General features: G+C 49.4%; 1 protein-coding gene across 2 annotated transcripts in view; it reads right to left on the bottom strand.

Moving 5' to 3' along the window:
• Positions 1-6382: 6382 nt before the first annotated feature.
• Positions 6383-13577, bottom strand: part of NEURL1 (neuralized E3 ubiquitin protein ligase 1) — a 170891-nt gene continuing 163696 nt past the window's right edge. For both annotated transcript variants that reach the window (XM_076338953.1, XM_076338954.1), the window contains exons 5-6: positions 10751-10897; positions 6383-9404 (exon numbers count right to left, since the gene is read on the bottom strand). In XM_076338953.1, the coding sequence (XP_076195068.1) occupies positions 9163-9404; positions 10751-10897 (389 nt within the window). In that variant the 3' untranslated portion in view covers positions 6383-9162. The remainder of the gene's footprint in view (positions 9405-10750; positions 10898-13577) is intronic.

Genomic DNA, 13577 nt, shown 5'->3' with positions numbered 1-13577 from the left:
CTGGGTGATTGATGTTCTTAATGTGACCTTGAATATTAGATGCTGTTGTCATTTCTGTGTTGGTGTAGTGCTCCATTTTTTAGAGGTTAGGTGGTGGGAATGTACCTGGTGGGAGCTTTGGAGAGTATGTCGGTGACCAGAGATAGAGAAATGTGTGGCTGGTCTTAGTGTGTGTGGTCAAGTTGGTGACACTTTTTTGTCTTTGTTTGTTTGTTTTCTTTTTAACAGGGGAACCATTCTGTCTGTTCTGCTTGGGAAAAGTTCTAGAAGTTGGTGTGGTTTCTGTTGCAGTATATATGAGAAGGAATAACTGAGAGCTTTTTTTTTTTGTGGGTTTTTTTTTGTTTTGTTTTAAGAGAGTTTATGGGCGGGAGTCCATTCAGTTTGTTTTGGGTTGCAAGGTAAGCCAAGAGAGGAAGAAAATGAGTCTGGGGAAACCCTTCTTTGTGGTAACATCTTTGGACCGTATTTTCTTGTGGCCTCTGATCCAGCTCCACTGAAGGTAGTGGAATGAATATTGTTCATCGTGCAGATGTTAGAGCTTTTGGCCAAGTATTGATTCTTTCAGAGCTGACATATTTTGACATTCACTGCATTGCTCCTTAATGTACCTATAGCAAATGTGAGCTAGAGACAGAAACAGTAACTGCAGCCTCCTGCATTGTCCAATTTTTGTTTCATAAACTCGAGATGGTGACCAGTTGGATAAAACTGTTTGTACAGTGAACAGCTCCTGCAAGGGTCCAGATGTGCTTGGGTCTCTGAGATGCTTTCCTAGAAAAGGAAATCACGTGCATGATAGAAAATGTTGCCTTTCTCAGTCATCCCAGTAAAACTGAAATCCAGAAAAATGACATTTTTTGCACTTAACAGTACCTTTTGCCATGGATGGCAAGAGTTATCGTTAATGAAGGGTCAGGTGCCCCAATCTGTCTGAACTGGCACAAAACAGAAGACGTTTTTGTGACCGGTCTCTGAGTCTGCATGTAAACATGGTAGATTTGATGCAAGTCAGAGTACTAGTTAACAAAGATGAGTAACTTCTCTATGGGCCAACACAAAAGATGCATTATCAGTGAGGAAAACATAGCTCTCCTTTTTGCCAAGTGACCCTGTAGAAATGTCCCTCAAGCTTTAGCACAGATCAGCTGGGGACCTGTGATGATTTAGCTGACACATACGGTACTGTGGGCCTGGTTCTGTGACTGGGACAATAGAAGTGCATTTCTGTCCCAGTGAGAATTAATGAAATGATCATAGCACGATGTTTTCATTGCTCTGGATTTGTCAGCTGGGGGGGGGGGGAACAGTTGTGCAAAACACTATCTTCCCCCTAATCCACACTTGCAGACTTTACTTGACTTTAGTGCCCCATCCAGAACTGGTTTCAGAGCGGTCCTTGCGGTTATGTCGTAGGCCAAGTGCAGTAAATGGGGGGGTTGATCCAGCCTGTGCCTGCTCATGTCACAGGCATGAGGGACTGAGTCAGGATTTTGCTGCCCTGTGTGGGTCAGGGGCTGCACTCGGGGTGCTGCCCTCTTCTCTGTGACTACTGAATGGCTGCGTGCCATGCCCAAGTGCTTGCTCGGAGAACTGCAAAACAGTGTAAAGCAATTGAGGTTTGGGGGTTTTCCCTGAAGCAACAAAGTGAAAACAAACATTTGTTTGGGGGATTTGATTCATGTCTGTGCCTGTAAAGGTAAAAACGCTGCATGGGTCATCCAACAGGGAGCGAGAAACACAAATTGTCTTGGGCAATTGTGCATGTGAAGATGCAGAGCAAAAACTTCAGATTGCTGTGCCTAAAAGTAGATCTCAGCATTTCTCTTTAGGCATTTATTAGAGCTGGTATTATCTTGGAATTGAACAGCATTTAATGATGGTTAATTAAGACTGCTCTAAAACTACTGGAGGAAAAGACAAATTGGGTTCTGGATGCTTGTAGAGGAGGAAATTGCAATAAATGTAAAATATTGCCAGGTGCTTTATGAACTTTTTTTTTTTCCTAGGATTGTCACAGATCCTTGTGACTGTATCCTGGCCCACACTACTGCTGTGGCACAGCAACTAGGTATAGACACCTCTGCAAAAATTCATAGCCATGCATCTGTGATGGGCATGTGTGTATTGGAAAAGATGAGCCTAAAAAGGGCCTGGAGTAAATTATGCTCGATAAGAGCTCCTGATTTGCGTGTTCCAGATATGCTGAAATAACTTGCATTTAAACAACTTCAGCTCCTTCCAGGCATCTGCCATCACACACCCTGACAGTATGCAGGTGCTGCAGTCTGCTGGGCTTTGGAGGGTGGCAAGTTCTAGTGGAAAGGGAAATTCAGGATGCACACTGTCACTGAGCACAGTGATGATGCTTTCTCTGTGTGCACGACCAGGGGAGATTGTGAGGGACTGCCAGAGTTTGAGGGCTGTTTTCTCAGTGTTATTACAAGTTCTTGCAATGTGAACCTCTAATGTTTTCAAAGACTCAGGCAGAAAGGACTTGCTAAACAGACTGTACCTGTCATCTCCCAATTCATTGATTGCTTGGACCAAAGGTGGTGCTAAATCAGATCTTTGTCTGCAATATTTATACTTTGTTGGACTTTTTTTTAAGTGTTTGTTAAAACAGATGCAGTGTCCTTCTTACATGAGAAATTTAGTTCCAGCTGGGGACATGGCAAAACTCACTGGACCTTCAGGGTCCAGAATTGTTGCTTATTAACATTTGAGCAGGCTTGCAGTGTTCTGGGGGGAGGTGGGAAAAGGGTACTCTACCTTCAAATGCTTGCAGACTGTAAGAATTGACTTGTGATTTTTTTTTTTTTGGTTCGTTCGTTTGTATTTTGTTTACATTGCCTCTTATGCCCTAAGGAAAAATAAATTTTTGACCTTTTTAATTGTGATCCAGTTGATTTGTTTTTTTCATTTTTTTCAGTACTGTTTTAATTCCACTTGTGTTTGTCAAACCACTGAATTTAGCTTTCCCAGAATAATTTACAACTTACGTGTACATGCAATTGCAAATTTCAGCTTAGGCTTAAATGGATAAAGGAGCTTCTCTCGTCTCCTGGGCCTGAGTTGTTATTGTATGCTGTATTTTTTTTTTCTCTTTTCTAATCCACAAAGCTTTATGGACTGCTCACCTCTGGACTGCTCACCTCTGCCCTCAAACATGAAGACCTTTTGTCTGTGTTGAGCAAGGTCTTAAGGTTTAAAATATTGTCAGGATGTTTTTTGGAGAGGGATGTGGCATCAGATCCAAAATAAGAAAAGCATCCTTTTGCGTGAGTGGCCCTTTGGTTCTGTGATAAAAGGGTTGCTCTGCAAGTTGGGATGAGCCCTTAACACCCCTGTGTGCAGGCTGCAGAGTAGGCTGTGCTTGAACATGGGATGTTAAGGTCTGAACTTGCAAGGTTGCTGGGCCCTGCTGACTCCTCTTACCTGGCTTTGAAGGTGGGAGGCTGCAAATAGCTTAACAAGTAAAGTTCTTTGCTGTGTGAAGCAGCAGACAGGTAAAACTGAAGAGTTTCTCCTAATGGATCCCCGTTCCTTATACAGGACATCTCTCGGGCATGCGGAGAGAAGTGGATTAGGGGATATAATGGAGGGGTGGGTTGTAATAGGGGGATGTAATAGTAAAGAGGAAACGAGGTTGTTTTCTAGCACTTCAGTCCCCAACTCGGCTATAGGAGCCCTCTATGAAGTCTTGTCCACTTCCTCGTTGTCTGTTAGCAGTTTGCAAATCTGTAGGTAAAAGGGGTCATGCCTAGTGCCTGGCTTCCACCTTGGAAAGCAGGACTGCAGAGGGGTGTTGGCCCTCCCCAACTTTTTGTTCCTGCAGCAGAGAATGACCTCGCATGAATGCATCCCTCATTTTAGCATGGGGCTATGTCTTCGCTCCGTGATGTGGTACTTCACAAACATCCTGCAGAGAAATGAGTCTCACCCAGGCCCCAGGATGAGCCAGCTCTCATTGGAGGCACAGTGTTTGCAAACAGCACCTATGAGATGTTCCTCCGTTCTGGCACATAGGCAGGTGATGCAGCAGGAGTCCTGCTTGGGCACCCCAGCCCTCTGAAGGATGCCAGGCATCTGAGGCAGCACACAGTCCTTGGCATTTTAAGGCACAAACTTAGTGACAAGTGTGCCTGGGAACTGCGCCCCTCTTCCCCTGTGTGTAGAGTGAGCCAGCCAGCTTAGGGTTGAAAGGGTTTTCTATCACCATATGTTAATGTATCCCCATGTATATTGTAACCCACTGTTAATTGCTCCCTTCATTCCTCATCTTTCTCTGAGAGCCACCACCAGAGCTGTGCTGCGCTCAGACTAAATTTCTCTGGTCCTACTTATGTGTATTTGTAGTATTTGTGAAAAGGAGTAAAATCAACCTTAGGAGAAGGGGGGGGGGGGGACGGTGGACAAAAAAGAAAGGAGGAGAAAAAAAAAAAAAGACAAAGGAAAAAAAGAAGCCATTAGAGTCCGTGTGCCGCGCCGGGTACGGAGCACCAGGTGGCGATGCTGGACCGGCTCTGCCGCTGCCGCACCGTTTTCGGAGCATCCTCCCTACCTCCTTCCTCCAACTCCTCCTCTCCCCCCCCCCCCCCCCCCCCCCCCCCCCGGCGCGGTCCGTGGGCTCGGGCCCCGCGGGCTGTGCCGCAGCTGGCCGCCGGCCGGGGAAACCCTGGGGATGGCCCTGCCTGAAGCAGCGGGAGGGCTGCGGTGGTGGGATGCCTTGTCGCTGGGGAAGGCCTGCGCTGCGCCATGCTTGGTGTCGATGGAGAATAGCTTGGGAGCGATGGTGATATTGCAGATCTGGTGTGGATTTGGTGAGCTGATGGTGATGGCCTGGGGAGGGGGGTCGGGGCAGGGTGACTTCAGCGATGCTCAGCAGACAGGGATGCAAAGCTCACTGGGGCTATTGCACATGGCAGCTGCAGGAGGGAACGAACAGGCTGGGGCTGTCAGAGGGGAAGCATAGAGGTACCTGCCCTGGTCCCTCTTGCTGATGCCAGGGGAGAGGAGGGTCTGAGCTTGTCCCAGAGTGTTAGCACTTCACTTGTCCTAATATGTGACAGTGCTTGGGCTCAGCACATCTGGCAGGGGCCGTCTGGCAGGTCAGCGTCGCCAGTTTTTAGGGGCAGTCTGTGTTGTGCAGCTCTATCCCTTGCTCCTGATGGGATGAAGAGGCTTCCCATGGCTGGGCTGTGGCCAGAGAGGGCTTTCCAGATCCATGAGAGGTCCTCCTGTCCCTGGGAAAGCAGGAACTGGGCACAGCTCTGGGAGTGCAGCACAGGTGTGTGCAGACTTGCCTTGTCCCAACAGCTAAGAGCTCCTCAGGGTGGTGTTGGAGAAAGCTGGGTTGCAGAAGTGGTTTTGCTTTACCCAGCCTGGAAAGTTTTAGGCCACTGGGGAGCTGTTAGAGTGGAATAGCTTCAGCTGGAGAGGCTGAGGACACCTCTCCTGGGATGTCCCTCTCCCTTAGCAGATGGAGCACCCACACTGAAGGAGAAGATGCCAACTCAAATATGTCCTGTGACAAGAGAGAGTGAGCCAGCCAGTTTCTCATCTGCTGAATAGTTAAACAAAAGGATGAGGAGGAAATCTCACATGGCTGTGTTGTAGGTGTGCTCCTGAGCAGATCCCTGCAGCAGAGGAGCTATTGGGTTTTGGGGGAACTGGCATCGCTCTGGAGAATCCAAATCCCCTTTGGGTCCCTGTGTCCCTTGTTGTATGCTGAGGAAGCATCAGCGTCTGTGTCTTGCCTCTGCATATCCCTTGGCCAGACCACAGCTTGTCAGTGGGCCTTCTCAACATGTTGCTCCGTTCAGGGCTGGGATCCTCCTGTCTGTGTTGGGCTGTCATGTCTCTGCAGAGCTGTGGTGGGGACACCTGGCTATATTGCTACCACTCTGCCTAATCTTCAGCTCCTTACCTGCCCCTACCAGGCTGAGCAGCATGGTCCAGGGATTCTTCGCAGCACGCTTTCTCCTTCTTGTGCTGGTGAGGTCTTTTTTTGTGGTTACAGGCACTCAGGAGAGACTGCAAACAAGGCAATGAGAGGAAAGAAGCTGTGGCTTCTCTCTGGGGAGGGCGTAAAGAGGCTCAGGAGCATGGGGCTTAAGCCACAGGAACGTGGTTAGCCCTCGCTTTTACTTCCGTGGCTTCTTTTATTCCTTATGTGTGTATGGGGTCTGTCAGGGGACCAGCTGTCAATACCCCTCATCCTCAAGCACTGAAGGAAAGCTTGAGCTCTCTCCACCCACCTCCCCTCCAAGGAAGAGGCTTTCATACCACTGCTGCTCTTGCCTTAGCCTCTCGCCACTGCACTGCTCATTGTCTTTCACCACGCTTGTGGAAATGGTAAATACTTAGCTGCTCATGCTGCTGCAGGATACCTAAATCAACTTTATTCACAATCAATCACAGTTATCCAATTTTTCACAATGAGTTATTCTTCTTTTTAAACAGAACATAAAACATCTTAAAGTAAAGCAATGAAATGCAAATGACACAAGAACACAGAGGTACGTGGGAACCTACACCAGTCAAACAAAACAAAAGGTTAGGATTGTTGTTACTGTTACTGCTTTTGCTGTTTTTTTTCTCCCTGGAGAGAGCCTTGCTCTCCTCCTCCCTGCTCACAACTGGAGGCCAGCTGATGCCGGGAGCAGGACTTAACCCCAATTTTTGAGCTCGGATGTTGGGGGATGCTTTCAGCTTCTGCTAACTCCTAGAGTTTGGTCCACAGTAAAACAAACACAGTTATATATTAAAACACTCTGAATTTGAAAGGTGAGAAGGGAATTCACACCACTGCACTGGTACCCATGGATGGAGTTTCTTGAAAATAAAATATACCCCTTGGCTTGCCCTGTGTGGAGGGGAACTAGTCCCACTGGCATGGTGAAGGCTCGGGAGGCTGCTTATTGCACGTTTCCCCACATCCACTGTTTCATCGACACCTTCCTACCCCTTGGGTTCCTTCTCTCTGAAATCTTTGCACTGGAGTTTGTCTAACTACTGAAACAGGCTCCCTGTGTCTGCCAGTCACGGCTCTGTCCTCGGGCAAGCTGGAGGCTGGCTGCATGCCTGCAGACCAGCCATGCTGCTGGCGCGGCTGTTGTGACCCCCCCCCCCCCGACTCATGCCAACCCGGCCCCCTCCCACCCCTCAGTGAGGGCATCTGGGCACAGCAGCCATGGCGCCCCGGGGCTTTCGACCACGAGCCTGGAGTGCAGGGCAGGGCAGGGCTGGGTTAGGGGTGTACGTGAGAGGTATGCAAAGAAATAACATAAATCCCTGTAACCAGAATATCAGCATTCAAGTTAGTACTGCCCACCGGGGCGGGCTGGGGGTGGCTACAGACCCCCATGTAGGCTGCAGTGATGGCCGCGCCTTTAGAGAAAGGCTCTACAATGCGCTCTCCAGCTAGTAGCCTCTTTTTTCATTTCCTCGAGAGGACAGGGCGAGGACATGTTTTCCAGGCGCTCTTGGGAGCAGCTTCTGCGAGTGATCCTTCACCCACCTGCTGCCTGGGGGGCATGATGCCCCCTGCAGCAAGCGGCTGTGTATATTAAATGCTTTTATCCCTATGCCACGCTGTTCCCCCATGTCCTATCAGCGGCCATATGCTGGGGTGCAGGAAAAGGCTTGGCAGGAGGGGTGCAACTCCATGGCCTTCCCTGGCCTGGCCGGGTGGGCAACATGGCAGGGTGAATGCCACTGCTGCTGCACCCCAGCCCTGATCACCCCTCAGAGCCCAGACACTATCTCTTCCTCCTACATGGCCCTGGAAAGCAGCAGGACGGGGCCAGAGGGGAGACAGGCAGCTCCTGCTGCTGCGGAGTCACCCTGCCTGGGTCCAAGGGCCGGCAGCCTTGGGCCGTGCCGGCAGCCATGGCGGAGCAGTGGTTGTCACAGCAACCATGGGGGCTGCCATTGTAGACGCCCACCATGGGGACAGTGGGGTTCCCAACTGGGGCAGGAGGGATGGGGATTTATTTAAATAAACCAAAGCAAACCAAACCCCTTAAGCTATTTTTTTTCTTTCCTCTCTTCCTAACACATAAGGACAGCCATGTCCTGCCAGCGGGCTGGCTGTGAAGGGCTGAGTACCACCTAGCTGGTTTTGTCTTAAAGCACAGTGATAAAGTTACCAGTAAATGAAACCCGCAGACATGTGGGTTTTACATTCTTCCCCAGTGGGGTTGGGGTTTTTGTTTCTTTTTTTCTTTTATTTTCTCCCTCACAAGTGCTGTCTGGATGGTAGGGGGAGGAAAGGCGAGGGAGACACATCTCCCTCTCCCACAAGCCCATGGGGGCAGAGATGCTGCCGAATCTCTCGTGCTGTGTGGAGACCATTCGGGACAAGCCACATCAAATCGGTGGTGCTGCGGTTTGAGAGCAACAGGATGGCGACAAGAGGTGGCTGGATGCTGCTGGGAGGGAGCAAGGCCAGTGCCACTGCTGGCTGCCAAACCCACCATGAATGCCTCTGCCAGGGAACAGTGAGGGAGGAGCAGGGGACAGCCCTCGAGGAGCTGCCATGGGGCTGCTCTTCTTCCTGTGGACATGGGGTGGGTTTTGCTTCACAAATCCTGGGTCCTTTTCTGCACTGGCGCCAGCCTTTCCGCTGTGAATGCGCTCACTGCACCTCACTTGCTGGGTCAAAGCTTGCCTTGCTCCATCCTTTCTAAGGAGCTTCCTGTGCTCAGGCTGATTGTCCATGGAAACATGTTGCTTGTTTCTCCTCTTCTGCTAAGCTGTCCTCTGCACACAGGGTGTCTCCAGAAGGAAATGTGTAGCAGTGAACCTTTTACCGCTTGCTGTCCCGGCTAAATATTGGAGACTCCCCTCCGCTGTGCATGGTGTAGAAAAGGGATGATTGCACCAGATGGGGTTTTTTGAGATAAAGTTTAAAATCCACAAGGGAGAGTAGTCCATTGCAACTTCCCTGACACACTGGAGTTCAGCCCCAGGGCTTGCTTGGAGGGTAGAAGAGCAGCGTCTAAGCTTGTCTCATCTGTTGTCCATGGAAGAGGGGATCAGGGTGGTGGTGGGTGATGGTTTTTTAATCTCCTGGATGATGAATAGAGACCAAGACCTGTGTTGTTTCACAGCCTCCTCCCCACCTGTCCAGTCCCCACCACAGCACCTGCTGCTGCTCTAAGTGCTGCGGTATGTTTTGATGATATCTTTGATGGCCCGTCTGCAAATGGGGCAGCAAGCGTTGGCCATCTTCTTGAGCTTCAGCCCACACGAATAGCAGAGACACATGTGTCCACAAGAGTAAATGACCGTGTCTACCATGTTCTCGTAGCAGATGGTGCATTCATCTCCCCAGGGCCCTGAGACGGACGGGGAGATGGGTGACTCAGGCAAGCTGACGGGAGAGTTGGGAGCTGTGCCTGAAACACAAAGAACAGGATCAGTCATGCTGCTTAAAAGGCTTCTTGACATCCCAGGGTAATTTCTGCCCTGAAGCCCACTACAGAGGGAGGAACCATGCCCTAGCAGAAATGGATGCTCCAGGATCAGGGGTCTTTCCTGTGACCTGCTGTCCCACTCACTGAGCCCTGGTTCACATGCCAAGGCTCAGGGCAGCAGAAAGGCAGCATCTGCTGGGATCTGCTGCCCACGTAGAGCAAACCAAGAGGCAGCTGTTCCCACACAGCAGGGACAAAGAGCAGTTTCACGTTTTCAAACCGCTGTCTAAACATTAACAAAGGAGAAAAATCAGGAGGGGCGGATCAAGCCATCTGCTTTGAAAAGGGAGAGGCCAGGTGGTACACGGTGGCAGCAGCTCCCAAGACAAGCAATGCTTCATCTCTAGGGCTGATCCAGGGGTGTGGGACCACAATGCCTGGCTACAAATCACCCTGTGTGGATCCTTCAGGACAGGGGTGGCGTGGTACCTGCATGGACAGCATCTAGCTCACAGTGGGTACATCGCTTCGAGAGCTATGAGGGGCTGCAGTAATTATGCTTGCAGCACACCCGTAATGAGGCCTCCCCAATGAAGCCAGATGAGGTAGCAAGATAATGAGAAAAATTCTATTTTTTTCCCCCAAAACCCATTAAAAATCTGAATGTTTGCTGTCACCAGTTATTAGACTTGACACTGATAGGTACCTTCAGCGAAAAACACTCTAGGTTTGGACAACAATGAGAAGGACTTGGTAAGTTATATATCCCACCATCAATGCCCTGGGATCATGCAGGTTCCTGGGGTTTTAAAAATGCTGCAGAACAGCCTATCATTTTCTACTGCATGTACATATATCTAAATCTCACTGGAATTCATTGACATATTAGAAATACCAATACTGCCTTTTTCTGAAGAGGGTACTGTAGGTGTGTGGAGAGGGAAAGGGGGGCAGTAGGCATACCTATAACTCCAGTCTAAGCTAGCATGCAACACGTCACTGCCACACAGCTCTCCAGAAGGAGCTGTGCGTCACAGGGCCATGCACATAACAGAAACCCTGCTGCCTCCCTTGGGACCTTTCATGATGAAAAGAGTTGGAGAAATACTGCTGTCTAGGCATCCAGGCGGCTTCCACATAAAACAGACTGAAAATAGACTTTGCAGAGGCTCTCCCTTCCTCCCCAAGGGAGCTGACAGGAGACTCTGTTGATCATTGTGGTTTTAGAGTCCTTCTGGGAGACACGCCTGAGACCGTGAAGGGAGGCAGTGCGGGAGCGGTCAGAGGGAGGCAAAGGAAAGGCAGAAGGGGGATCCCACCGCACTTACCACTGATAGAGCTGCAGAGGGGGCCAGAGCCACATGTAGACAATATAGGGTCAGAGACACCGCTGCAGAGGACGGTGGGGGAATTGGGTGTCGATGTGGGCGAGCTTGGTGTAGACAGCCCCAGCCGCTCGGCTAATATGGTGGAACCTGCACCATGAGAAAAGAAACCCACAGTTATTTTTAAAAATTGGGGCTGACGAGGCACTGGGGATATGTGGCAGGGTGTGCAGCTCTCAGTGCTTGTCAGGATTTGTGTCTCATCAGCACGAAATCTAGGGAAGAGATAAAGGAAAAAAAACCATCATACGCCTTTTTAAATGCTAGCAGCTGGCCCTGAAGAGACATTGAGCTCCCACAGCCCCTGAAATTTGCTGGAGCTCCTTTAGCCTTCATAACCCTTTGTTTCTGCCCTTAAATATGTCTCAAGTCATTAAGTGCAGTTACTTTCCTTATGGTTTCATGCTCATATGCACCCTCAGCACTATATCCAGTGATGGGCTTGTAGCCAGTAGAGGACACAGCCTGCAGTAGGGTGGGCTGGACTCCAGCACAAGAACGTATCACCTTGTCAAAGCACTCTACACTAACCCAGCACAAAATGCATCATCCCAGGACCTGACAAATTCATGCAAAGTCACTCAGGGACTTCCCAGACACAAACACAAGGGTTTGGCAATCAGGAAAACTTAGCTCTGCTCACTGCTCTGCCACTTTTGTAGGGTGGCCTCTGTCAGAGGCGGGGATAGCAGGTGAGGACAGAAATCCGGGTAGAAACCTCTTCAGGCCAGCCAAGAGACAAGTCACCAAAATGCATTTGGCTCTGGGATGAACAGGGCGGACACCTCTCCCCGCCCAAACAGGAACAATTTCTCCACTCCCCGCATGTCTGGATGTGATGGCTCAAGAGTGCAGAGCCCCTTCAAGTCCCTTCTAGGTGTCCCCAGCTCCACTACCTCTGCTCTCGCTGCCCACCATCACCTCTGTGTTAGTGTGGTCTGCCAGAAAAGCCAGCTCTGCCCCACAGCCTGCTTGGCACCCTCACTCCGTCTCAGCCTCTTTCTTCTGTTGTTATAATAACAAGTATCTTAAAGTCCCTTCCAGAAGGGAAAAAAATGGGAATGCTTAAAACTCTAGCTGCTGCAAAGGTTTTGTAGGGGAATTTCATTGTTAACGATGCAGCTTGATCTTCAGTAAGACAGTGGTGAAGCAGCGGCATACACATGCATGAATCAAGGTATGGTTTCTTGGTGGTAAGAACTGGTTTTAAAGTTAAAGTTTCCAGTTCCCCAGCTAGGAAGACAAGCAGGGTAACTCCAGATCAGAACTAAAATGCTAAGACTTCTTCATGTTACCATATAAGGAGCCAAGAGACACAGAGGATTTGGATCCGCAGTGTCCTCGATGAGTCGGAGGCTACTCTCCAGAGAAAAAGCAGCAGTAGGAGGCCAGGAAAACCCCATGCACCAGAAAGGTCCTTCAGTTCCTATTTGCAGGGAGGCTACCGAGCCAAGGAGGACCAAACCTGGGAAGCAGGGACGCAAAGCGCCAACTGTGGATTGTGCCAAAAAAGCAAAAGCACAGCAGCAGCCACTGCCAGATTCTCCTGCCCTTTTTAGCAGAACAAGACTGAGCAGTTTAAGTGTAGCACAGGGACTGAGGGGGGGGTCATGTTTGGGTCGAAATCTGTTCTGAGGACTGCGTACAGGAGAATAAGTAATTCACGTCAGCCTTCAGTCCTTCGGTTTTACCCCTCTTCAAATGAGGAGCGCTTTGCTCACAGGCAAAATCTGAAGCTGAATTAGCCTGTATAAAGGGCTTTGGGGCTCTCTCACTTGAGATGCTGTAGAGAGGCACCTCCTTTATCACACAGATGGGCGCTGAGACTGGAGTTTAGCTCAGTAAATATGCAAAGAGAATGATGCAGACTCTAATGACAGCCACTAGCAATGGCCCTTCCCCTCCAATCTGACAGATGACCAGAGCAGAAAATTTGCCCTGAGGGTAACACACACTGTAAACAGGCCCAGCAGGGGCACAGATTTCAGCTCGTTCACTGCACACAAAACAAATATGAACACTGAGCAGCTGAACAAGTTTTTGAAGCCTTCCCTCTCTTCCCTGCAGCCTGGAGACATTTCTTCCATTCGGCTGACACACAGCACACTGCATTTCTAACACCAACCTGGTCATTTCATTAAACGCAAAATAGAGATTATTAAGAGCATTTTGCCCGGCTAATAGGAGAATTTGGAGGTGCCCCAAGTGTCACAGAGTATGAACTGATGAAGCACGCTGGCAGCAGTGCAAACAGCTTTTCCACAGTGCAAGGAGAGCTCATCAGTGCAGAAACCACAATCTTCTCTGGTTGTGGCCAGTCTAAGTCCCAAAATGGCCTTACCCAAGACCCAAGGGCCAGCATACACCTTCCCAATTCTTTTTCCTAACACAAGCTGCAGCTCTTGACTTTTCTCCAGCATAAGTATAGAGCTTTGTTTAAGACAAACTGAGTTCCCTAGCAGGGAAGACACACTTCTCCCTTGGTGACAGAATAATCAACATAAGACACGTTACTCATGCTGTTAATATATTGCTGGATGGTGTGCAGATACCATGACAAGGAGCATGGAATGAGATCATGAGCAGAGGGGAATGAGTGTGGCCAGCTTGGCTTAACTAAAACCAGATACATGTGCTCAAGGCCAAACATGCTCATTGTGTGCATAGAGCTCCCACCAAGAGCTAGCTTTCAAACCATGATTTAAAAACATTAAATAATTCTAAATAAATCAATTTAAATAATTATTTAGAAACATTCTTCCTCTCTGTA

The sequence above is a fragment of the Aptenodytes patagonicus genome, chromosome 5 (assembly GCF_965638725.1).
Source record: "Aptenodytes patagonicus chromosome 5, bAptPat1.pri.cur, whole genome shotgun sequence".
NCBI lineage: Eukaryota > Metazoa > Chordata > Aves > Sphenisciformes > Spheniscidae > Aptenodytes > Aptenodytes patagonicus.
The sequence above is the reverse complement of the archived record's forward strand: the minus strand, read 5'-3'. Positions and strand labels throughout refer to the sequence as shown.